Source organism: Coenobita brevimanus, chromosome 93, assembly GCF_032717465.1.
Source record: "Coenobita brevimanus isolate Jiangsu-jjx chromosome 93, ASM3271746v2, whole genome shotgun sequence".
Taxonomy (NCBI): Eukaryota; Metazoa; Arthropoda; class Malacostraca; order Decapoda; family Coenobitidae; genus Coenobita; species Coenobita brevimanus.
Genome location: NC_137046.1, coordinates 48273481 through 48300313, shown reverse-complemented (window position 1 = coordinate 48300313; position 26833 = coordinate 48273481). Strand labels below are relative to the sequence as shown.

The window sequence follows — 26833 nt, the reverse complement described above, 5'->3', positions numbered from 1 at the left end:
AAAATAAGTCTTCTTGTCTAATTCTTGAAACGTTTTCTTTGTATTTCGTCTAACAGAGCAAAGTTACTCAAGGAAACTGTGATATGAAAAAAAAGCAATAATTAAATTTTGTGGTGATATATATATATATATATATATATATATATATATATATATATATATATATATATATATATATATATATATATAAACACTTCAGACCACTCGTATACTTCTGAGGTTTCCTAGGACTACAATACCATACACGCCAAAATAATCGTTAAATAACTTGAAACAATCTCTTAATCTCTTCATAACTAGACTACCTGTATGCTCTCATTAAGATAGTTAAGTTTAAACATATATATATTTCACTAATAATCGTATACATTGCCTAGCGTAGTGACTTTCTTGGGTTGTAGTATACATAATGTATTATTGGCTTGTGTGAGGTATTTCAGTATACATCAAAGAGGAAGATTGCAACCTTACAAACTATGGATACAACTGCTAGCTTATCATCATTATTATTATAATTTTTTTTGGAAATGTGAGTACACTAAGGTAAGTTTTGATTTATTGTGTATAAGTAACTGGTAAGTGAGGTGTGACAGGGAGTGAAAGGGAGGGTGCTGGAGTACAGGAAGATAGATTGTGGTAGTCAACCGACCATAGGCTCACATATCATCTTTATTTACATATGCGAGTTCAGGAAATTATAACCATGTATACCATCCACGTATCATAAATAAGTTAACAATGTGACATTAGGGTTTTGTATAATTAAGACTCGCTGGTGTGATGACATACACGTTCCCGCCATTCCCATCCTGCGAAGGAGGATCCAAACCATGCGCCAAAACATCTCGATGCTCTTATGTTTCACCACAAGCAGAAGGCGTGCAGGAGCTAGGATTATTAGCACTTACATCCCACGTATGAATCGAAGTGGATTTCGGCACACATACTACACGTCTGAATTTATGTATACCATCAAAGTCAGTGCAAAAGAAGTTAACTCACCCTACTGTAAGCCATCTTTATAAGCAAATCTGCACCGTATGGTTTCTCTTGCAATGAGTCCATTTTTTTATTTCCCTCTGCATTAACTGAATGAAGTTTTCTAGTGGATCTGTCATTTGTTTTTGTAGACTTTGGTATGTACTACCGTATGACAACTTATTACATGGTCCATTGCAGTAACATTAATATTCTGAAGGACCAACTCGACTATCTGCTTGTATTGACGTGCTAGAAGTGGATCCATGTTGCGAAGGAAGTAAAAAGCAAACACCAGGTTTTGGCAGAACAAAAAATCTCATATTATATATATATGTGGAATGGGAGAGAAGGCAAAAATATATATATAATATATATATATATCTATGTATAATAAATATTTACAGTACAGTACAGTTATTCCACACTGCAAGCATTTAAATAATCCTTGTGAAACTGCTTGAATGGTATCTGAAAACGATGAACGCAATAACACCACAAGCAATCACTTTGAGGCTATAAGATACGATTTGAACCTTTATCTGAGAGAGGGATGAGGAGGGGGGGGGGTTAGGGAACAGGGGAAGGAAGGAGATCAGGAGGGAGGGAAAGGGAGAGATCACAACCCTATGTTGGGGGGGTCGACATACTGTAACACCAATCGACAGAACATAACAAGAATTTCCCAAGCGACCACCCACCAAACGACCTGAGTGTGGGGTGATGAAACAAGAACAACAGGCCTACGAACATAAAATAATAACACAGCTCAGCAGGCCTTCAAAACCACCCGAACTCTTCATTAAACTTCTAAAACGAAAAAGTCTTGAATAATTATTTTTTCTGGATATTTCTGTGTAACAAGAACATTGATGAGTGTCTTTTGTTTTTCTTCCTTTTTTTTTTTTTTTTTTTAATTCAGTATACCAGAACAAGTTAAGCCCGTTCTTCTATCTCGGGTCTTTTGGGTAAGAGTGACTCGGTATCTGTGAGGTCGAGGGGCGTGGCCGAAGTCTCCCCTGCTACCCCTCCCCCTCCGCTTCCCGCGCTCCCGTTCTCGTACAACTTGCGTCCTACGAGTGAGAATGAGCCTACAGCTGGCGTGGGCGTGGTCGTCGTCTCTTCGTCATCGTCTATCACCGTCGTTCCGGAGGTGGAATGCTGGTCGTCTTCATCGCTGGGTACCACTTTGTTCCCTCTTGCCTTGTCATCTTGGTGGTGGTAATGTGTCTCTCTATCTGGATGGGTCTGCGTTTCGATGGTCTCCTGGCTTAGTGGCGGGTGTGGTGGATGTGGTTGTGGCTGTGGTGGGGGTTGTTGTGCCTCATGCTGAGTGCCTCCGCCCATCCCCAGTCCTATCCCCACGCCTCCTCCCCCTGACTCAATGTCGGTGCTGGACGGGGAGGGTTTCTTATTAGGCAGGCGGCGGGGTAGGGTGCTGATCCCCATCTTTTTGATCTTGTCGTACAGGGTTCGTGATGGCACCTTGTACTTTCGAGAGGCCTGAAGGAAAAAAAAAAACAAATTATACAGTATATTGGCTGTGATGTACTTCTATGAAGTAAGCAAGGATGTACTTTCGTGAAGCCTAATGTATACGAAAAGTACATCACCCTAGCCGCGACTACTTGATACTTCTTAAAATTTGCCTAAATAAGAAATGTAGGTTAATAAATAGTTATATCAACAATAGTTTCTCTCTTCTTCATTTCTCTCGACTCCTCCCTTGCTTTCACACTCAATTTCCTCCCATATCTCGATCCGTTTCACTTCTCTCATTAACTAGTCTCTCTCTCTCTCTCACCCACCTGCAGCGCCGTCATGCCATTCCTGACCGCCTCAATAGCATCCATGAGGTCCGTCTTGGTGTACTGCTTATAACGCTTCCACTCCGGCTTTGGGGTGGGCACGTAGCTGACGAAGTTGCTGAAGTGGGAGGAGCCGTTGGGGTCCAGGTGGTACGGGTTGAACTCTGGGAGCAGTGGGCCGTTTGGGAGCTGCGGAGGAAAGGCCAGGTGAGAAACGGCATATGAAAAGGATTAAATGGAAACCTGAAGATGGAAAAGTATTGGAGGGAAAGTTACACATGTAAAGTAGAGGAGACGCGTCGGAACTGCTGAGACAACGGAGGAGAGGCCAGGTGAAAGCAACCTGACACGAGAGAAATCGCATCAGGAAGGTTAAGCATGAAAAAAGAGAAAAAAACAGACGGGAAGCAGATCATGGAAAAGTAATGTACGTGTTAAACTCCGGCAGCAGGCCGTTTGAGAGATGTGGGGGTGAAGCCATGTGAATCAAATCTGTGGTGTGTGAAGGTGCGCGGGGAAAGTTATAGATGGAAATACACACAAAGGAGAATAAACATAGAAAAGTATGAGACATTAAGAACATGGACGAGGTGAATAAAACTACATGTGATAAAATATATTCGAAAAGTAGGAAACATGAGAAAACCCTGAGAAAAGTGTACAAATGCACAAGAAGGATATGCATAGATTTTCATTGACTGGTGAGTAATCATGAAATTTTATTTGGCACGTGCAGGCCGGTCAAACTTTCTGATTAACACTCAACCTTATTTGCTACTGACATGGTATATACGACACTAATCCTCACACTGACAGCCTAGAACGTCAAACCACTAAACTCTTCGTACCACAAAAATCTACTTAATCTCGAATTCGGGTCGCTACTTACTATTCAATATTGCCTTACTTTCCATTCTGACACAGTAAGGCTGCACGCTCCGATGCAAGAAACCCAGCATAGTCCGACTTTGCACACCAAGTTGCTTAGTTACAAAGTAGGTTTGTTCACTCGACTGCAAAGCTCTTTATCCTTCCTGCGCTACTTTTCATGTACAGTTGGCCACATGTGAACCTCCGATGTGTCTGTGAGGTGGAGGTCTGGCTACAATTCCAACGTTTATGCATCATAGTTACTTGGTCATTTCAATTAATATTTGACACCTAAGTCCATTCATGTCACTGCCACCAACACACATGTGATTACGTCAAGTTTGTCAAGTGCACCAGATGCTAGACCTCTGCTGCACACTGATGCTGTCCCAGGTTCATGTGTTGCCAACTGTACATAACTCTGATACTATATAGCTCTGGCACAGCACAAAGAACAGCAGCTAAACCAACCATTGACATGTATACAGCAATTATGCCTTAATCTAACACCTCTTTGCATATGTGAAGGTTAGTGAAAAAAAAAAAAGTTTCTCTAACCTTTACAAATATTCTCTCTCCAGCCTTCAAACAATAGAAATCACCGTTATGCAGTGTTGATACGTGAGTCGTCCTGTTAAGGTTGTAAACGATCTAGTCTTTTAAATGAACTGTCTCCAGGTATCTCGGAAAAAAGGATCCTGAATTTAGACTGAATAGAGAGGCTGTTAGAGACTGAGCAGAATGGCCGCCATTAGGTGATCAAAACCTATTAGTACAAGCATGTTCGAGCCTCTATAAAAAAAAAAAAAAGACCGAAAAAAAAAATCTTCTCTGGCATCAGAAGTTTCCTTCTGCATTTTCCTCTCCAAGCTACACACGGGGCTAAAATACACACAACCCCTTAATAGATCATATGAAACCTAACCTTACCCTGGAACAATTAAGTCCTAAAATAAAGTCTGTATGACACATGAAAACAAATACCGTAATATATTACAACGTTTATAGACAATGGAGCCAAGGAGAGTACCTTAACAAGATCATTAATTGAAAGGTTGCGCGGAACTGTTTTTTAAAAAATCTCATAATCGGTTTGAACCTATATATATATATATATATAAAAAAAAAAAAGAAGAAGTTTTCACTGATACAAAGGCCTGGCCCAGGAAAGTGGGCTGAGCTCGAAGAAGAAGAGAAAAAGACCGACTGATCCTTATCTTGGTACAGTACTGACCAAAATGTGAAGAAAATGAAGGAAACACAAAAGTTTAAGTGGACACAAAAATCCACGCAATACTAACCGTTGGCTCCATCTTGATCTTGTCGTGGTCGTCGTCTCTGCTGATGTCAGGGAAGGCTCTGGTGTTTTCTTCCTCGTGGTGTTCCTTCTTCACGTTGTACTGCCCCTGCAGGAAACTCAAAGTTAGATGTGGAAAGAAAAACAAGTCTAAGAATGGTACAGGAACACTCTGGGAATCAACAGTCTTTCCAATTTCGTCTGAAGATTACTGAAAACCAGCTAAACAAAAGCAGTCTTAATACACTAACGCATGTTTTGGATGGTTCGACTTTTCCGCGATATGCTCACCAAACTTTAAGTAAAAAAAAGTAAACAGCTAACACCCAGTCCCATATTACTCCCATCCAAGCTACCGCAGGCCATTACATTGACGGGTACATAATCACCCTATTTCACTGATGGCATTTAGTGATCGAAAACTCCTCAGTCAACTCTTAGGGGTCGAACCTTCACAAGACTGTCACTCCGACTACCTGACTATCAGACAACTTAAGATAGTTTTTAAATTTTCTGGCTGTACAAAGAACAATTATGGGACTGATAGTTACAATTAGGAGCGGTACAGCTACAAGCAGTCTAGTTACTTGTGATAAAATATTCTGTACCTGCACAATTACAGATGGTAGAGTTAGGGAGGGCAAAGTTACATGAGCACAATTACATGAATAGTATAATGACTAACGTAAGGGAAACACACAAGCTATTTACTTGTGGCTACCTTACTGGGCCTGTCTTGTACCTCACTAATATATACTAACACCAATACCAATAGCCTACTAATATTAATACTATTAATACGGTAAAAACACGGGAGAGGAAGTGCATGCGTACGTAGACATGCATAAGACTGACTACAGCTGACAGAAGTACATGGAACGCAGAGAATGAGGCAGGTCAAGTGAAGGTACGTGAAAATATCGTAGAGGTGAAGTGGAGAATTAGAAGAGATACATTTAAGCTCCTTGACCAAAATCAAAAGTGTGAGAAACGTGTTGGGGAAGAAATGATGTGTGTGTGTGTGTGTGTGTGTGTGTGTGTGTGTGTGTGTGTGTGTGTGTGTGTGTGTGTGTGAGAGAGAGAGAGAGAGAGAGAGAGAGAGAGAGAGAGAGAGAGTGTGTGTGTGTGTGTGTGTGTGTGTGTGTGTGTGTGTGTGTGTGTGTGTGTGTGTGTGTGTGTGTGTGTGTGTGTGTGTGTGTGTGTGTGTGTGTGTGTGTATTACCTCGAGGTGGTCGCGGGGGTCGTGACCGAGGAGATGGGGGGCGTGCGAGGTGAGAAGTCCTGGCAGGGGCATCATAGAGTTGGCCAGGGACACCAGCGAGGTCATGTCAGGGCCGGGGAAACCATGCGAGTGGGCGAGGGCGGTGCGCAGGATGGGCGTAGGGGACAGCATGGGGTCACCCAGCATACCACGCTTCCGTTTGTGGGGCGGCGAGTCGGGGCAGGGGGGTCCCAGGTGGGTCATTGGGGGCACCAATGGCAGGGGGGCGCCGCGAGGCTCGGAGTCCTGACTGCCCGGGGTGTGGGAGTCTCGAGGCTCCTGGGGTTCTCGGTGGTCATGGTGGTCTCGCAGGCGTTCTCGTAGGTCTCGCAGGTCCCTCAAATCTCGGGGCTCAAGCACATCCCGGGGATCCCGCAGTTCCGGCCTGAGCTGTGGGCGAGGTGGGGGCAGGACCTGGGGTGGGGGGTACAGGGGTGTAGGCGGGGACACCGGCCGCCCGGGGTCGTGGGCGGACACTGAAGGCGGTGGGGCAGAAGTTGTGGGCGGGTCCGGGCGAGGGCGTGAGAGATCTGGGTGGGTACGAGCGTCTAGGGGCGCTGTGGGCGGCCTGACTGGGTCGCGGGGGGAAGGCGACTGCGGGCGGCGGGTGGGGTCTGTAGCCAGCTCCTCCACCAGGCCTTTGACCTTGAGTGTCTCCGCCAGGCTGAGGAGGGCGGGGAGGTCATCGTGGTTGACGTTGACCTCGCCGCGGTACATGTAGTGCAGCAGTGCCCGCATGTCACCCGCCCGCACGTCCTTGAGCACCACGATAGGGTGCGTGGCGGAGCGAGCACACACGAACAACGCCTGGAAGTAGGAGGAGCATGCTGCCAACACTAAGCGGTGGGCGTGCAGCGTGACGCCGTCCTCGCATGCCAGCGTCACGTCCGTCAGTGCCTCCACGTGCAGCAGCTGGTCGAACGCCGCAAGCAAGTTGTTCCGGTGGTTGTTCCACCTCAGGCAGTACTGCGAACTGCCCCCCATCCTACCCACTCCCTGCAACGCAAAACAACACACATATATTAGTAATACGCTAATCATACCCGACTAATTCCACACGTCAAATCAGAGGCAAATGGCATTAGCTGTTGATTGTGTGTGTGTGTGTGTGTGTGTGTGTGTGTGTGTGTGTGTGTGTGTGTAATTTCCGGGTCGGTCAGGATCACTTGATGGTCGTGATCGTCAGCATTTTACCCTCCCGGAAGGGAGCTGAGAGCTCATATAGTCCGATCTAAGGGCAAGGCTGTGACCTTCACACACCCACACACCCGTCCCCTTGCTCAAGGGGGACAGTAACCACCCACTTCGTCAGTGAAACTTTTCACAACCTGAGCGAGGCGCGAACTCCCGTCAACCAGATGGCAAGCGAGAACGTTACCACTGCGCCAGCGAGCGGTGTGTGTGTGTGTGTGTGTGTGTGTGTGTGTGTGTGTGTGTGTGTGTGTGTGTGTGTGTGTGTGTGTGTGTGTGTGTGTGTGTGTGAATAAGTGCCTAAACTTGTCCAGTGTGTGTGTGTGTGTGTGTGTGTGTGTGTGTGTGTGTGTGTGTGAATAAGTGCCTAAACTTGTCCAGTGTGTGTGTGTGTGTGTGTGTGTCTGTGTGTGTGAATAGCGTTAATCGTAAGCATGTTTGTGTATCTGCCTCATTAACAAAATATCTATATATCTATATCTACAGTATCTATCTATCTATCAATATATATATATATATATATATATATATATATATATATATATATATATATATATATATACACACACACATTTCGTTTGGATGTGCACAAATATTCACAAGCATAATGTCATTATAGATCAACTGTACATGAAACAAATGTAACAACGCGGACAAAATATAGAAAACAAATGTACAAAAGCGACCGGAAAAGAAATACATCAGAATGACTCTACCCAAGCATTATATACTAAAGAAAAAACCTGCCGAAATGTCAGGGAAATTTACCATTTCTTCACTACAAATATCACGAGTAAAGTTCACGGCAATTTTTTTTTTTTTTCGCTTTTCTAACCCTACCTTGAAACAATTTTGCTCCACTTCAACTTGAATCTGATGACGTATTTTTGTATTCTTGCTACTACTACAAGACTTTATTCAGCTTGGGAAACCTCTCTCGTACCGAGCAGGTTAATCAAGGTTGTATTTAACTCCTCCATTTCAAAGAGGCTCTTTTAAGCGAATAAAATCGTTCTGAAGATAGGAACAAAACAGTAAATGCGTCATCGAAATTAAAGAGGATAGATCTGAATTAGGACCCCTATATGTCTCTAGTGAGAGGCGTAAAAATATATATCTCCTGACGCACCTAATGTCACACGTACATAAAGTAAAAAAAGATCTAAATAAAAAAATAAAAAAAAAAACGAAAAAACTAACACACACACACACACACACACACACAGGGCTGGACCACATACGCAACAATGACGTCATCTGTAATGCCGCCGTTCTTTGTGTGTTGCTATTTAAATCCCCCTCCACCAAACACACTCCCCCTCCTCATCCGCACACGCAATCAGTAAGACATGTGTATTTAAAGACAACTACAACAGCAGTAACTATATAATAAGTAAATGAAAAAAAAATATCATTATGAGAGAGAGAGAGAGAGAGAGAGAGAGAGAGAGAGAGAGAGAGAGAGAGTTATACTAATCGTGTACATAAAAAATAAAAAATAAAATACAGAATGTCATAAAATTTGGCTCACATAGGCTATTAATACACACGGAAGCTAAGACAGGCATAATACCAGCCGCGTGATGTTAAACAGTGGACGCCAGATATTTCCCGTATACAGGCCTAGTTTACTACTTCCATAGGCCTAGCACTCGCCTCTCAGTCAGGGGGAGAAGGAGGCAGATAAACAGAGAGAGAGAGAGAGAGAGAGAGAGAGAGAGAGAGCTAATCCCGGTAAACCCACAAAAGTAACTAAAAGGGTCGTGTTGTGAATGAAGATTGCAGGATTGGAGGAGTGATGAAGGAGGGAGAGGGGGGCGAAAGGGCTGGGTGGTGGTGGTGGTGTGGGGATGGGAGGTGGTGGTGATGCTGGAGAGGAGGAAGTGGTAGTGGTGGAGTGATGGGGAAAGACGAAGCCTGAAGTGGGGTTGGGGTCTAGTGGTGGATGTTCGAAATCAGGAAATGAGGCTGAGCAGGTGAATGGGGTAGGGGATTATGGGGGGCTGGTTGAGTGGAGGTGATAGGTGAATGGGTAGGGGATGAGGAAGTGGTAAATGAACAGGGGGTGAGGAGGAAGTAATAGGTGAAGGGGCGACAGGAAGTGGAGAGGGGAGAGTGGATAAAGGTAATACAACGTTGATGGGAGTGTTGGAGAAATGGTGAAGAGATGCGTGGTAGAGTAATGGTGAGGAGAGAGAGAGGGGTGTGCCCATTTGTTAATTACTGAAAATAAGGCTGGGGTGAGGGGAAGGAGTAAGAGAAAATTGGGAGTTAAGTTAGAAAATAAAGAGAATGAGTGTGATTCTGAGTAACTAAAGAAAACGAAGAGGTGATTTAAGGGACAAGTACCTAGAAAGAAGTGGGAGGACTAGATGAGAGGGAAGGGCTGAATGTGAGTCAGTGGAGTTAGGGGAGTCAGTCTGAGTCAGTGGGGCGGGGAGCGAGACTGCGTCATAGGGGGCGAGGGGGCGTGAGTCATGGTGATTTTTAGTGAGGAGAGGGGGAGGGGAGATTAGGGAGTCAGGGAGGAAAGAGGGAGGAAGGGGAAGGAAGATACGAGTGTAGGGGATCGAGGGAGGGGAACAAGGTGAGCGAGTGAGCGAGGGGAGGAATGTGAGGGAGCGAAAAATGGAAGGAGGGTGAAAGAGTAAAGAAGGCGAGCGAGGGTTGGGGAGGGATGGAAGAAAAGGGTGCGAGACAGAGTGAGGGAGGGTAAGGGTGTGACAGAAGGTGAGGGAGTGAGTGAGCGTGAGGGATTGAAGGTGGAAAAGGGCGTGCGTGGTGACAAGGAAATGATAGAAAGTGAGGGAGAGTGAGTCATGGTGATTTCTGGTGAGGGAAGGAGGGCGACCGCGGCTGAAATGTCAACCATATCATAATCTTCATCCACATCAGTATCAAATAATAAAATCTGCCTTTTTTTCTATAATGTGGCATAAATTTTACAAGAGAAATTCTGATGCAGACAAACAAATTCTCTCTCTCTCTCACGTAAGAGTTAATAACAATAACGGCTTAGTAATACCAGCCTGGTGTATCCCAAGACATATGTTTAACCCCTTCAACCCGAGGATGTAATTTCCAATTTATTCTTGCTGTTGTGGTGAATGGTGTTAACGAAGGTTAACATCCTCCAGTTCGAAATCTCTCTCTTTTACAAAATCATCAGGATACAGCAAGAATGAAATGAAACACGTCCTCGGAGAGAAATGATTAAATAGATGTTGGGTAATAGTTCACCTTATTTTCTCTAATTTCAGGGTTGGTTTTGCCCTGGCTTTATACTTCCTGGACATTCTGATGGATTCTATGGCAATATATAAGTGATGTGACAAGATTCAGTGAATCAGGTTCCATAATGGTAACTAAAACTAAAGACTTTACTCAAAACAAAAGCCTGAAGAGTTAAAGCTGATCATATCAGTTCCAAAACAGTAAGTTTATCCGATTATACACTGTTTGAATCATACAAAAGCAACAGGGAAACTGTCATCAGATATAGCGGCCGATGGATCCCGAATTATAATCACTGAGCAACACACTACCTGAAAATCAACTGAAAATCGAATGCCCCTCAGTTCACTTCTCACTTTCCTTCACAACCTCTGCCATGATCTGTTATTTTCACTTTCTTACCTCAGCCTCGTACTTCAATTTCATGCCGTCTCTCAACTCGTCCTTGGCACAGAAGAACCGCGAGAACCAGGTGCTGTCACTTAGCACCTCGGGAACGGACGGCAGCAAATCATGTCCAAGCATTTAAGTGCACTGTACAAATTCCCACACCGTCTTGCACTCAGTGCAGAACAAATCGATAGTGAAACGTCCACTTTACTCAGGTACTGTTCCTCTATATCCGGGTTGATTTGAACTGATCACTCGTGCAATCTGCTTAGGGCATGTTTTCTTCTCTTAAAGATGATAACAGTTTGCTTTTAACGTATTCCCTTCTTTTACGTGAGATAGGATTACTTTTTCACACTCCCGACCCCTTCTGCATCCAGGTGGACTGCATCAACTCTGTATCCTTATAGTGTTAATTATCCAAGTGGTGCGCGAGTGGAGAGGTGGAGGCCAGATCTGCACTGGGCAAGGTCTGGGTGAGCAATGAGCGGCAGTAAGGGCATGCCGTCCGTTTTCTTTGGCGAATGCTGACGTAAAGAGGCAGAGTGGGGGAGGGAGGTGACGAGGGTGAGGGGGTTTGCGGGAGGTAAATGGAGGGGGAGGAGAGGGTGAGGGGAGGTGTGCCAGAGACAGGGAGGATTTCGAGGGAGTGAGAGAGGGATGGTGGGATGAAGGGGGAGAATATCGTTGGGGAGAGGAATCAGGGTGGAGAGGATGCGACAGAGAGGAAAAAGTATTTATGCGAGGAGTAAGAGGAAACAAAATAGCTAAGGGTTGGGGGAGGCGAGAGGGAGGTAAGGGAATGTGCGAGGGAGGGAGATCAAAGGATGATGTTCAAAGGAAGAGAGGTGGAAAAGGTTGGGGAGAGAGGGAGTGGTGTGCAAGGGAGAGAGAAAAGGGATGATGATGATGAGAGAAGGCAAGGAAGGTGTGTGAACAAAGGGGAGCAAGAGGAGATGTGAAGAAGGAAGGAGGGAAAAAAAGTGATATGCAGAAGAGGAGAGTGAAGTGGGAGAAGGCATGGAGGACAGGGAGGGAATAGGCTTATAAGTAAGGAATGATGGAGCGCCTGTGGAAGCTAAATGAGGTTTAGGAAGAGGGATGAGGAAGATGTGATGAAGACAGGCAGGTAATGAATATGGAAAAGTAAGGTTGTTAGGGAGAAATCACGAGCAAGGAACTAAGAAGTAGGGGCGGAGGGTATGACGTAAGTATAAAAGTAAGTATTGTACCGTAGATAGCTTGGTGGTACGGTACGTATGTACAGTGTCTATGTATGTATAGGTATGTATGTATGTATGTGGGTCGGTAGGTAAGTAAGAAGGTAGGCAAGACGGGAAGTCAGGATTGGGAGGAAGATAGGCAGGAGGGGGGGGAGGAGGGGGAAGGGAGGACAGACAAGTTCGGGAGAGTGTAGTCAAGGAGGGAGGGAGCGAGGGAGGGGCCAGGTTGCACAATGAATGAGTCAATTGCAGCACTGGCTTACTCACCCTCTCGCCAATTCCTCTTAAGGTCCTGCCTCATTTCCTGTCCGCGAAGTTTCCGTATTAGCTAACATCTTTTTTTGCGCTCGATACCAGGAGGCAGGGGAGGATGGGTGGGGCGGGTGGAGGTGAAAGAGAAAGATTATGTTTTTCGTTTATACTCTCCTCCGAAGTAAGGCACTGGGTCAGTAAGGGAAGGAGAGCGTTCGGGTTTCTCTCTCTCTCTCTTCAAAACAGCATGCCTTCATTTCCCACTGCCACACTTTCTCTTTCTCGCAGTTACATTCTTTTCACTCTCTCTCATTTAATTCTCTACCTCTTTTCACTCTTCCTTTCTTCACTCTCACCCTTATTGCATCCCTCCCTAATTTTCTCAATGCTTCATTTTTTCATTCCTTTCCCCTGTCCTATCAGCAGACTAACTCTGCATCCAGTCTCAAACTCACTCTCCTTGCACACTTCTATTCTCTTTTCTTTTTTCATATTCTCCACTGAGTCCTCTCTTGATATTCTAACTGTTCTTGATCTCTGTCGTCTGTCCTTCGGTCCCTCTCTATGTCCTTAGTGTTCCTGGTCTCCGTCTCTATATTATGTTCCTTCTTCCTCCCTTCCCCATTCTATTCCTTCCTCTAAAGTCTGTATTTTTGGCCTGTCTATATCTGTCCTTTCTGTCTTACCTTTCTTCCTTTGGTTCTTCTCTCTGTGCTCTAACTGTTCTTGCTCTTTGTCTCCGCCTGCCTCGTCATATCCCATCCTTTTCCTCCTCCCAAGCTCTCCCTTCACAGCGCCTCCTCCACCCCCTCCCCACTAACACCCCTTCCCTCCCCACACCCCCTCCCAGTGATGGGTGGTGGGGGTGGGGGTGAAGACTGGGGTGCGGGTGGAGGGTTGAGCAACATTCCGACAACTTTGCAAGGGAGGCAGGATTCGCAGAAGAGCAGATCCTGGTGTGTGTGTGTGTGTGTGTGTGTGTGTGTGTGTGTGTGTGTGTGTGTGTGTGTGTTTATATACATTCGTGTGCGTCCATGAAAGCTTAAAGTAATGCGTTTTTTGTTTGTTTGCGTGTGCGTGTGTATACATGACTGTATACGCTGATGTATAACTTAAGCATGCTAATGTGTCTCCCTCCCAATACAATACGTTTATTCATGTGCATTTTCTGCTCCTGTGGCTCTGCATTTCTTTCCACAGGTGTATGTGTGTTTGTGTTATAAATATGTGTTGTTATGCAGAAGCAGGAGTGTGCGTGATGGCTCGTGTGTGTGTGTGTGTGTGTGTGTGTGTGTGTGTGTGTGTGTGTGTGTGTGTGTGTGTGTGTGTGTGTGTGTGTGTGTGTGCAACAGGGAAATCAACACCCACTGCTCTTGATCGGTATGACGTTCTATTCTTGAAACTTAATGTGTGCGTGATTGTGTGTATGTGTACGTTTCTTTACCCCATGTACTGTAGACGTTTGTGTGTTTTCTCGAGAAGGGAGATGTCTCACTGTCTGCAAGAGTGTAGAATCTGACGTGGGCATGTAAATCGAGTGACTAATGCACACACACACACACACACACACACACACACACGTAAAGTAAATATATATTGACGGATGTGTCCAGAGGTTTGTAATAATAATAATTCATTTATTCAAGTGTCTGTACATGTGTGTGTGTGTGTGTGTGTGTGTGTGTGTGTGTGTGTGTGTGTGTGTGTGTGTGTGTGTGTGTGTGTGTGAGAGAGAGGAAGAGGCGAGTACAGGTGTTTTCTGGGGAAATTACTTTAATAAGACATGAGAGAGAGAGAGAGAGAGAGAGGAGGCGGAGGAAAGGGAGGAGGAGGAGGAGGAGGAGGACACATCTTGCTTCCTTGAACTGGCGGTATGGCAATCTGTGACGTCACCATTTCCCCACCCACGTCACCGACTCACTCTCGCACAAAGTCTTTCTTATACACTTTAACTTGCACAAATGAACTCTCTCTCTCTCTCTCTCTCTCTCTCTCTCTCACAGACATAGACTGATTGATGGATACACAGCTATGAAGATGGGTAGACAGACAGACAGATGGACAGGCAGATAGAAAGATGGATACGTAGGTAGACAGATGGATATAGCGATAGATAGTCGAACAGACAGACAGGAAGGTAGGTACAGAGAGAGAGAGAGAGAGAGAATGTTTCCTAGTATATGACCTTACTGTGCGGACTCCCAGTAACAGGTGCGGCCTCAGTGTTGTAACAGGAACCGGTTACCATGTGCATCTCTACCATGTGTGCGCCTATTGTGTGCACCCTACCCCTATCATGTGCACCAGTACCATGTGCACCGCTCCCATGTGCACTTTTACCATGTGTACTCACCATCAAATGCCCCGCTACTCATACTAGGCTATACACCCTTACCATGTGCACTCCCACACGTACACCCATTACCGCGTACATCCAGCGCACACACACACACACACACACACACACACACACACACACACACACACACACACACACACACACACACCCTGGGGACACAGTGAACCAACCATTTCCGTTACTCACGAGACACGGGTTACTAGTTTCATGTTACCGTATAGATACTAATTTTACAATACTAAGGGCACGTTACTCCTCTTTTCCTCCTCCTCTTCCTCCTCCTCCTCCTCCTCATCATCATCATCATCATAACGCTCTTTCCATCTCCACAGGATGAGAGGGATCCAGAAACAGGGAGAGGAAAGTGCAAAACTAAGAGAACCATCAGAAACCTCTCCAACTACGGCATTTTCCACTCGTCATTAAAACCCCCTAAATTCTTGTCTCCACATCAGAGACTGAAATGTAAAAAAAAAAATCCCTTTATTGCGATGACGGAAGCTGTATTTCCTTCTCGCTCTCTGTACAAGATTATATTCAACATCTTTTTTTTTTTTTTTGTACAACCAATGGCTCTCCACTACTAAATTGAATCTCCCGGGAATAGCTTGATTAAAGACGTCATGGTTGTGAGGGGTTACCAGGCACAAGCGTTCCTATAATAACTGCTTCCACGGACACGCCAGTTACTATGAACGTCTATTATGAACGTCTGTAGCAATGTCCAGTCTTTGTCAACATGTGAAATTATTTCCCCCCCCTCTCTCTCTCCTATTATGTCTGCCTATCTTTCTGGCTGTATTTTCATCTTTCTTTTTATTCCTAATCAACTTAATGTCATTTCCTTACTGTCCCCGCTGTCACTCCCTTATCATTCGCTTACGGTGTCTTACTTATTTTGCTCACTCTCACACTGGCATCGTCACCCTCTCATTTTTCGCTCTGTCTCATTCTGCATCTTCCTCCCCGCTCTCTCGCTGTCTGTCTGTCTCTGTGTCTGTCTGTCTGTTTGTCCTCTCCCTCACACTACATCATCCCCCCCTCACCTCTCTCATTTTATCTCCCTCTTTTCCTGTCTCTCTCTCCATGTCGTCGCGTCTCTTTTCCTCTTACACACTCCACATCATCCTCTAACTCTCATTTTTTTCCCTCTCTATGCTCTCTCTCTCTCTCTCTCTCTCAACGTCTGGCCTTACAACACCGCTGTACGTGTCATGGGAATGGCAAGTCATCCCTGGAAAAGTATTTATGAATCAGCTTAGCTTATTCTTACCAGGCAATAGTCTTGAGAGAAGTGAAATAATGTTATCTGAAGTAATTTTAGTCTCGCCATACTTTCTATCACTAATTTTTCATTCTTCATTTGGCTGCGAAATGTCTGGTAGTTGTAGGGGTGGAAAACATTATACATGCAATATTAAATACTGCTTTACTTACACATTTTCATGCTTTTAGTGAATATAAGTGTATGTTTTGTTTATATATTTAGTTCATGCCTTACTTTCAGAGGAGCATGTGCAGTTCTGGAAGAATCTCGTAAAGAACACCTCACAGTTTGATAATTCTAGATAATGTGAAGGAATTCGTCTGGCGGTGTTAAGAAAAAATGAAATAATAACAATAATAATAATAATAATAATAACAATAACAACAATAATAACCTCGAAAAGTGTCTCAAGAAAGTTTGTGGATAGGGAATGTGACGCCTGGAGGTCATTCAGTCCGAGCGAAGCTGTCAGGACAACACGCAAACTTATGATTTATGCTCTTGCAATCACTTCCCTCATTTACGATCAATTCTCTCACTTACCATCACTTCCCTCATTTACGATCAATTCCCTCACTTACGACCACTACCCTTATTTACGATCAATTTCCTTACGACCACTACCCTTATTTACGATCCATTTCCTTACGATCACTTCCCTTATTTACAATCAATTCCCTCACGATTACTTCCCTTATTTACAATCAATTTCCTCACGATCACTTCCCTTATTTACAATCAATTCCCTCACGATCACTTCCTTTATTTACAATCAATTCCCTCACGATCACTTCCCTTATTATTTCAATACCTCACTTATGATCACTTCTCTTATTTACAATCAATTCCTCACAATCACTTCCCTTATTTACGATTAATTCCTCACCTATGATCACTTCCCTTATTTACAATCAATTCTTCACTTATGATCACTTCTTCTTATTTACAATCAATTCCCTCATTTACGATCACTTCCTTTACTCAAAATCAATTCCTTGTTCATCACTTCCCATAATTAGATCAGTTCTCAGCTGTGATCAATCCTCTCCTTTAAAATCAATCCCCTTACTTGTGATCAACTGCCTCACTTACAATCAGTTCCCATATTTATTACCATCAATTTCCTTACCATCAACTCCCACACTTACCCTCAGCTCCCCCACCATCAACACACTCCGGCTCTGGTATCTGGGACGAGGGTTGTAAACTGACGCATCCGGTATGAACAAGTCACCGTGGGTCGTGATCTGATTCCTAGCACCTATTCCTTAGCGATTTATTATGCATATTACACACTGAGTCTTTTTTTCACAGTATACAACATGGTCTGCCTTAGTAACATACACGAGGATAAAAGGAAAATAAATCAGTAACGAAGAAGTGCTAAGAGAGCCCTATGCTGTAATTCCTGTAGCCGGCCATGGAACCTTCTGCTGCTGGATGATAAGGCCAAAGCTCTGATAAGTAATGGCGCTAGGGATGCCCGAAAATGGTGTCGAAATCACGGTTTTTCTTTTCACTCCGGACCGTCCCTCTGTGAAATCAAAGAATATCTGGCACACAGAGGCATGTGGGATATCCGAAATCGTGTGGATGTGGCGGCTCTCACAAGGGATATCCGAAATGGTGTTGAAAGGACGGTTTGTACACTACCTACTATCTCTTAAAAAATCAATATAAGGCCTTTCGAGTATACGACAATAGGATGTGGCAACTACGATTTTGTACTTAACCATTTCGTAAAACACACACACACACACACACACACACACACACACACACACACACACACACACTGCAAATCACCGGGGATACCCTCAACAGGGGGAATTACGGTCTTTGCCCCTCCAAGCACCCTACCACATCAACTGCTACACTGGGATCGTCAGTGTTACTACCTTCACCACGAGGCCGTCAGTATTTCTTTTCTTATTTCTTTTAATTTACTCTTCTTACTGCCAAACCACTGTATTCAACTTAGATCTCATGTACTGAAGGGAAGGCTACAGATAACCCCTTCAGTTTCATGTATTTAACTTAATGCAAAATCGTCCGGAGATGGCATGAATAAAATATATCAAGCTCTAGCGTTGAGTGGGTTAATAATTGATTCCACTACTGGTTCTTTTACCTATCTTTTAGTAAATTCTGAACCACTCCCTAGAGTGAAACAAAGGAGCACGTAACTTCCCCTCGGGGGGATCTGCTACATACTGTATATCGGCTACTTTGGCATTTTGTCCACCACGCGCTGCAACATCCTTACGATTAGCATATCCACGAGTCATGCATGTCAAGAGCTTCACCAGGAACAGCCTTATTCAGTTACACGTTGCGTCATTTCTTACAACCCACGCGCCACATTGCACCAGTATCAACATTATTTTTGCTCTCGATAGGAAGGCCACAAATCCCTTAGCGTCACGAGCGAGGCGAGATAACCGATTTGACGGAACAGGATGCCACACGGATAAAACTTCATATACCTTCAGATTTACAGCCGCTGATAAGGTCCCAAATTCAGCATACATTCAGGAGCCATTTTTAATAGACTCAATTTTTTCCCCTTGCTTTGCATCAGTCGAGCGGGAAATTCCAAGCCCAGATGGTGCAATAGCCGTTTTCTCTGAGCGTGTGGGCGACCTTGGCAGCGGTAACTATCACATTTCCAGCCGCCTCCGTTTGGTTCCTTACTCAAGGATGTTTCTCTTAACTCTACGTAATTTTAGTTATTTGTTTGCTACACAGAGTTATGAAGGAAATAAATGACGACGAATTATACCTCACTGAATATTTCCTTCTCATCAAACTAAACCTTTCCTTACCTCGCTCCTCTACACCCTAACATTTTTGCACGCACGCTCCTACAAACTGCGCATTTATAACACCCTCCCTTGCCTAACCTTAACACACACACCTCCGCAAACACCTCACAAGCACACCCACACACCATCCAAGCATATATCAGCACCAGGAGAAGTCTGTAAGATGACTGGAGAGAGAGAGAAAAAAGGGATATGTGATGCAGATGATGCTTGCGACACACTTCAACACCCAACCCTCCCAACCTCAGTAAACAGTCCCCCCCTCACCCCCCAGCATCTCGCACACACACGCACACACCAAGTAAGCAAACATCGGCATCAGGAGAAGTTTGCAAGATGACTAGAAAGAAAAAAAAAAATAAGATGTGGTTGAGGCTTGCGACACACTCTAGAAGCCAGGAAATACCCCAGGGGCGGCTACGTGATTCAGAGGGTGGTGGTCGGACATGCCACTACCGCGCCGCTTGCTAGCTCAAGTCGCCTCGTCTCCAGTTCGCGGAAGTTTGGCAATAGAGGGATACACGAACATTTTTGTGCTCCAAGCATCCGGATTGAACGATAGCCTGGCCGGTTGCGACAGCTGAGAGAATGGTTTAATAAAGATCTCACGGCCAAGGCACGGCAGAAAGGCTTGGTAAAACTCTCAAATGTGTATAACGGGAATATTCATTACCCTGCAGGATCAGAAATCAGAAAACACGTCGCAATAAAAACTAAATACTTTTAATATTTTAAATGTCATTTCATTTCCCGTTATAATATATATATATATACTTAAGCATAGTGTGTGTGTGTGGGGGGGGGCAATTCGCGGAAGATTTTATTGGAAAGAAGGGGAAGGGTATGGCGGTTATACCTAGTTGTGCTGGTTTTGCAGTGAATTTTGTGTTGCTTATTACTTATCCTGTACCATCACTTTTAGTTACAACTATTAGTACTATAGCTGTACTTGTAATATTATTATTATTATTATTATTATTATTTCAGTTAATACTGTAACTCAAACTACTACTACTACTACATCCAAGTTTACAAAAATCATGATTGCAGCCATCACATCAACTACTATCACCGCCACTGGCTTCCCACACGCAGCTGTAACATAACGCAATTCCCTTATCAACCACTCGTCAATCTTCTCATATTATTATCGCTTCTAATTTTCCGTATTCTTTATCTGTTATTTTCCGGTGTTTCAAGTACCACCGCCATTACATACTGAATATATTTTATGTTTTCAAAAATATACTTGCATTTTTTGTTTCATCATGCTTTCTCCATTATGCTAACTTTACATCTCACCTCCCTCATCTCTCCCGTTCACTACATCACTCTTACCTCTCTACCTCCATCACACGCAATCTTCTTCACACCACGTCTTCCCCCCTCCCCTCCCTCACACCACACTTCCCTCCCCTCTCCTTCACACCACACACCCTCGTTTGTTCTTCTTCCCATTATCTTTTTTTCTTTTCTTTTTTTCCATGCTGCTTCCTTATACCTTCCTGTTTTTCTCCACCCCTTCGTCCTCAGCTTCTTCCTCAATCTTTAACATGCTGCTTAACCTCTTCCTCCTCCTCCTCTCCCTCACCCCTACTTCTTTTATTTTCTACGTTCTCCCTCCCCAACTCCTCCTTGTCCTAGTCTCCCTCCTTCTTCCCCTCCTCTTCTTCCTCCCCCTCCTTCTCCTCCTCCTCATCATCATTACATCATCATCATCATCATAACTTCCTCATTATTTTGCTCTCCCTCTGCTTCACCCTCGCCCATATCCCGCTTACCTTCCGGCATCTCCCCCTCATTCCCTTCTCCCACGTTCTTCATACACTCACCCTTCACCTTCACCTCACCCTCCATGTCTCCCCCACCCTCCCTCTTCTGCCTCTCTCTTCCCTCCACTGATCTCTCTCGTCCCTCACACATCACCTCTCCCCTCGTCTCCCTCCCCACCCATCCCTAGCTCCTACTCTCCTCCTTTCTCACTTTCCCTCCCTCTTCCCCTCACATTCCACCCCTCCCCTCCCCTTCACACCTTCTCCCTCTCACCCTCCATCTTCCCCTATTTCCCTTTCCATCCTCTCCCCTATTTTCCCATCTGGTCCTGGATGTTCTCCTCATTACCCATTTATCCTCCTATTCTCCCTTACCTGTGCTCATTCTTCCACCCCATCTCCCTTTTCTCTCGCCATCCACCGTAACCCCCCACTCCCTACTCTATACCTTTCCCCTTCCCCCCACCCCACCTCATCCTTCGACTCCCCACCCCTTCCTCCACCGGTCTTACCCATTCCCTCACCATTCGTTTATTCTCTCATTCCCCTCCTCTTTCCCCTATTCTCCACCACACCTCTTCGCCTTCCTCACTCTCCTTCTCCATCCACTCCCTTTCCCCACCTCATCCCCACCACCATCACCTCCTCCTAATCCTAATTTCCCTCATCCCCTCACCTCCTCCTCCTTTCTCTATCTACCCCCTTTACCCCACTCATCCGTCCCCCCCCTCCTCTTGTACTTCCTTCTTTTCCCACCCCACCTTCTCACTCTCCTCCTCCTCCTTCTTCTTCTTCCCCCTTTCCCCACCCGACCCCCATCCCCGTCTCCGCCGCTCAAGTGAGACGGAACCAGCAAAGGTCAAGGCGGCGACTGAGGTTTTCCACAGGCCCTACAAACAACTCTCTCTCTCTCTCTCTCTCTCTCTCTTTCTCTCTCAGAACATAACCATTAATCAAATCCACATTATCCTACCACACCACACCACATCTTTCTTGCAGGACACCTCATAAAACAGGAATACCAGGAAAAACTTGACAGACACTAACCATTCTGGGAAAAAAATGGCACAGAACGTTTAAAACACTTGAGGATGAATTTGGAAAGATGACACAAGCAACATAATTTATAAGGAAAATAGCCAATACAAGGAAATACTGGTAGGAAAATATCAAGGATTCGGGTAAACATGTGGCACGATCGTTTAAAATAAAGGATGGTGTATTGGGTAAGCAATCGGCAAGAACGAGCGAAATGCATGAGGAAAACAGTAAATACCATGAAAAAATGATGACAGGGCCCTGAAAAAAATAACATTACTGTATAACCTGGCAGGAAATCATGGAGACAGATGCTTTGGTAGGACACATATAAAAGTAACTATTAATTTGGGAGGAAAATGTAATCCTGATATCAAAATTTGGAAGGAAAATCTCTATAATATTCAATTATAAAATACCTGACAGGAAAACATCATCTCTTAAACCTCAGGGAGATGTTATTTACTTTAGTTAACGCCAGAAGATTTTTCTGACCACTGAGAAAACTCACGAGATCTGAGAGTTATTAAGAAGGGAAGCAGCATGGGAGAGAATCACATCGGTAATATTGTTGCTGTGATTGTTGCTGTTGTGGTCCTATGTTCATCGGAAGCGTCAAGCCAGTGGACTGCAGGCTTTAGCTTCCCCTCTCCTGTGGTCCACTATCCTTCCTTTCGCGGGAGAAGGAAGTACTTGTGAGGCGTTTGTATAATCAGGCAGTTCAGCCGCCCCGTTATATAAGTGCCTCCACATGAAGCTATGCCTCTCTAGCATCGCAATACTTCGTAAACGCAAAGATCAAAACACGAAGCTGTAAACTGTCACAAAACATTTAATTTTGTACAACTGGGGGTGAACACGCGACAATGAGATACATAATAGGTTGGAAAAGCAAATTACACCTCTCACTGAATATTGGCAAGACAAAATTTGCATAGGAAAAATCTCCTGCATAAAAACTGGCGTAAAAACAATACTAAACCCAGTTATACATCAATGTGGTAGGAATACAGGAATATATATTAACGCGACACCTGCACACAAAACAACACACACAGACGTAATATCAATTGAGTGTCAGGTGGGAGGGGTGATAAGTGTAGAGTTGCTGTGTGTGTGTGTGTGTGTGTGTGTGTGTGTGTGTGTGTGTGTGAGAGAGAGAGAGAGAGAGAGAGAGAGAGAGAGAGAGAGAATTATTTTAACAGTTTCCCAGTATGGGGTTAGGTCTTAAAGGTTACAATCAACTGATTATTCCATTAACTGTACCAAAATTATCAAGATAATGTTATATATCTACGACACAAATTATACGGCTGGGACAATTTAATATTCCTCTCTCTCTCTCTCTCTCTCCCCGTGCTTGTCTGAATCTCACTTTGTATGTGTCATGCACTCACTGTCTTTTTTCTGTATAAAAAGTATGTCTCATGAACTTAATGTTTCTGAAAGTTCTCTCTCTCTCTCTCTCGCCCATCCCCCAATTCACCCCTTACCCAGATACCCAGAAGCCTCCCCTAACTCATCACCCTTATTATCCAATTTCCCAAAAAGCACAATTTTCCCCAAGCTAATATTTTTCCCAGTAAGCTCCAGCCGTGTGCCTCCTCAACACAGGCAGAGATAATACCAGGAAATGTTCGTCCTAGGAAGGGCAGAGGATCGCCAGTAAGAAACGATAAGGGTGGGAGTCCGCTTGGTGGAGGAGAGGGTGGAAAAAAAAATGGTCATTGTGGTGGAGTCTGGTGGGGTGGCGGTTGCTGTGGTAGAGGATGGGATATTGTGGTGCATCTGTGGTGAACGAATTTTTTTGTGGTGGAGGGTGAGATGTTGTGGTGAGGTGTGACTGATTACTGTGGTGACTGTGGCTGTTGCTGTGGTGGCTAGGTGCAGTGATTATGGTTACTGTGACGGTGCTGTGTGGTGATGGTGGTGGTGCTGGCCGTAAGATTGGTGTGATTTCTTGTGCAACGGACTGGTGGTGGTGGTGGTGGCGGTGGTACGGCTGGTTGTAGTTGTCGTTCGATAGTGGTGGTGTCAATGGTAGTCATGGTGGTGTTTTGGGATGGCGTGGTGATGCGTGTGATGATGATCTTTGTGTAAAGGTGGTGGTAACTGATATGATGGCAGTGGAACTTATTTTTTTTTTAAGTTCTTGGCTTTTCAGTACGATGACGTATTTCTGTATTCCATTCTTGCTTCTAACAGCCGACTGTGTTCAGATTAGGAGACCCCGGTGGCAATGAAGGGGTTAATGAAAGCTCTATCTCACCCCTTCAATTCAAAGTAGTCTCTCAAGCCTAATAAAAAAAAACTTCAAGGGAGAGCAATAATAAAAATAAATAACGTCCTGGGCTGAACGGGTTAACTTACCACCCAGCGACCGGCCCCAACACTCAGGGGAACACAGTCACTGGGGGCCCAACAGATGATGCTTGTGATGATGAAAGTGGTGATAGCTGTGATGAGACAGGAGCTAATGGAAATAGTGGTGGCTGTAATGTGGGTGGAGGTGATGACTGAATATACAGCTGTCGTGATCGTTATGATACAAGTGGTGACGTGGATGGTTGTGGTGACAGATGCTAGTTGTAATGGGCATTAAATGTGATGGTGGTGACGTAATAACTGTTGTGAAGGGGCTGGCTGTGGCGATGGTGGTAGCAGCTAATAAATTATGATGGGGATTATATGTGCTGGTGGGGACGGTGATGACAGATAGCTTAACTGATGTGATGGGGATTATATGTAGTTGTGGTGATGGCAGTCGTGATGGTGGGTGCTGTAATAATGGTGCTAACGGGTGTAGTGACTGTCCACTGTGGAGGTAGTGATCTGCTGACAATGATGGTAGAATCTGGTGATAACGGTGGTGGTGGCTAACACAGTGATGATGATAATGGTCAAACTGGTATCGGTAATAATAATGTATACAATGATAACGCTGGTGGGGTTGGTGAAAATGATGGTGGGGTTGGGGATAATGATGGTGGGGTTGATGGTAATGATGGTGAGGTTGGTGATAATGGTGATCATCGTGATAATGATGGAGAACATGATGGTAATGATGGAGAACATGGTGATAATGATGGAGAATATGGTGGTAATGATGGAGAACATGGTGGTAATGATGGAGAACATGATGGTAATGATGGAGAACATGGTGATAATGATGGAGAATATGGTGGTAATGATGGAGAACATGGTGGTAATGATGGAGAACATGGTGGTAATGATGGTGGAGCTGGTGAAAATGATAGTGAACAAAGTGATAACAATGGTGGATATGGTGATAAGGGGGATGATGATAGTCAGAATAATGATAGAAGTAATGGTTAAAATAGTTCTAATGACAGGAGACAATGGTGAAACTGGTACAAATGACAGTTGTGGTGGTGGTACAAAAACAAGCAGTGCACTAATATCAATAAAGGACGTGGTGGTATGACATTCCTAACTCCATTTACTTCCTACTAACTTCACTGCTCAGACAGCATTGCTTTGACAGCACCGTCTTATATTAGCCATGACACAAGCTACTTAACTCTAGGGAAAGTGTGTCGGGCAGTATAAAGAAGTCGAGAGAACGTTTAGTAACACTTCTAGTGGCTGCTTAATCTAGAACGCTTCTTCCTGTTTAGGTATCATCTCATGCTGTTCGGTTAAGCTTTAGTCAAATTTACAGGTGAAAATTTTAATGCTTTACTAAGCACAGGCTTCTAGGTGGTCCACTCGGTATCGCATGAATTCACGAAACCTCCTGAACTGTGTTCAGTCCTAGCCGGGAGAAGATTTCTAAGACGGTAAGGTAGTATGCCCCTTCATGTGTTCACACATATTCACACTCTGTTGAGGGTTCACTGGTGATATATACCATATAGACTATCACCCTCATTAATGCAGCAACTCCAGCACAGTTTCTACAATGCACATCTCACCCTGCACTCAAAACAGCCTTCCACACCTACTGTATATCCTGCGCGATGCTGCAGCCTGCAGGTGGTAGTGGGTCACTTCTTCAGTGACAGAAAGTGATGTAACTTGACCCTATGGATCAAATGTCTTTCGGGACCAGTAATAAACACTACACGAACGTTAATAGTTGGGCTGTCCGCCCCTGTCACGCAAGTGTAAGCCGGCCGATACAATACATACATACTAATCACTGGTTTGTACTTAATATGACAGATTCTTCCAGAAGCCTATTAAAAAAACCACCACGAATGAAGCTTATGTAGAGAGTGTGCCGAATATAAAATCAGGCCAGAGCATCCCGCAACCTACAACTTTAAAGAGCAAAACAGTATTACATCAAATTCATGGAGATAAATAAGCTCAGTGCTTAATCTAAATAATTTTCATACGTCATCCTTAATCTGCTGCATCTGCTTAATCTTTAAATTAACCCCACTGGCTGCAGACTCTAAGGGGCTTCAGTTACGCCTAACTGAAAGTGAGTCGTGATACCCCACTGCTTACTCAGTTTCATCTGACATCTACGTAGAGTGTTTTGCAGATTTAACATTAGTTCACTCAGTGCTTAATGCACTGCTTTTGCAGAAGCTGTTGAGAGTTTACTTTAGCTGAAATAATAATTTCAACATAAGTGGAAATCACTTAAAATTTGCCGACCATTCTACCTTCTGAATCAACTTAAGCCTGAGCGGAACGTCTACAGAATTATGGAACTGCTGCCTATGAGGTTACTTAAATCCTCTACTGAATTTGCCTACGGAGACTGTTTCTAACCTGTACGCTACAAGAGGCCTCCCTAAAACAGAGTGGGAACACTGCGGTAGAAAAGAAATTGTAGTTACGATGTTTATATATATATATATATATATATATATATATATATATATATATATATATATATATATATATATAATTTAATCGGTCAGTTTTACTCGGTTTCGGGTAACTGTGTTGTAAAGAAGGAGCTACAAATTCTTGCCACATTTACCACAAAAACGGCTGTATACCATGTCCATAAGTTTTAGACATAGGCATAACTATACGGAACTTTGCTAAAGTGAGGCACCATATGGGGCTTCGCTCGTAATGAACCTTA

The 26833-nt window shown here is 44.3% G+C and overlaps 1 protein-coding gene across 2 annotated transcripts in view; it reads right to left on the bottom strand.

Moving 5' to 3' along the window:
- Positions 1 to 349: 349 nt before the first annotated feature.
- The window catches only part of LOC145412599 (uncharacterized), a 319753-nt gene continuing 293269 nt past the window's right edge, over positions 350 to 26833 (bottom strand). The window contains exons 1-5 of one of the 2 annotated variants that reach the window (XM_080282514.1): positions 11042 to 11500; positions 6176 to 7210; positions 4958 to 5062; positions 2787 to 2975; positions 350 to 2481 (exon numbers count right to left, since the gene is read on the bottom strand). In XM_080282514.1, the coding sequence (XP_080138640.1) occupies positions 1915 to 2481; positions 2787 to 2975; positions 4958 to 5062; positions 6176 to 7210; positions 11042 to 11164 (2019 nt within the window). In that variant the 5' untranslated portion in view covers positions 11165 to 11500 and the 3' untranslated portion in view covers positions 350 to 1914. Of the gene's footprint in view, positions 2482 to 2786; positions 2976 to 4957; positions 5063 to 6175; positions 7211 to 11041; positions 11501 to 26833 lie in introns of those variants that run through there. The other variant, XM_080282515.1, reaches the window with a different exon arrangement.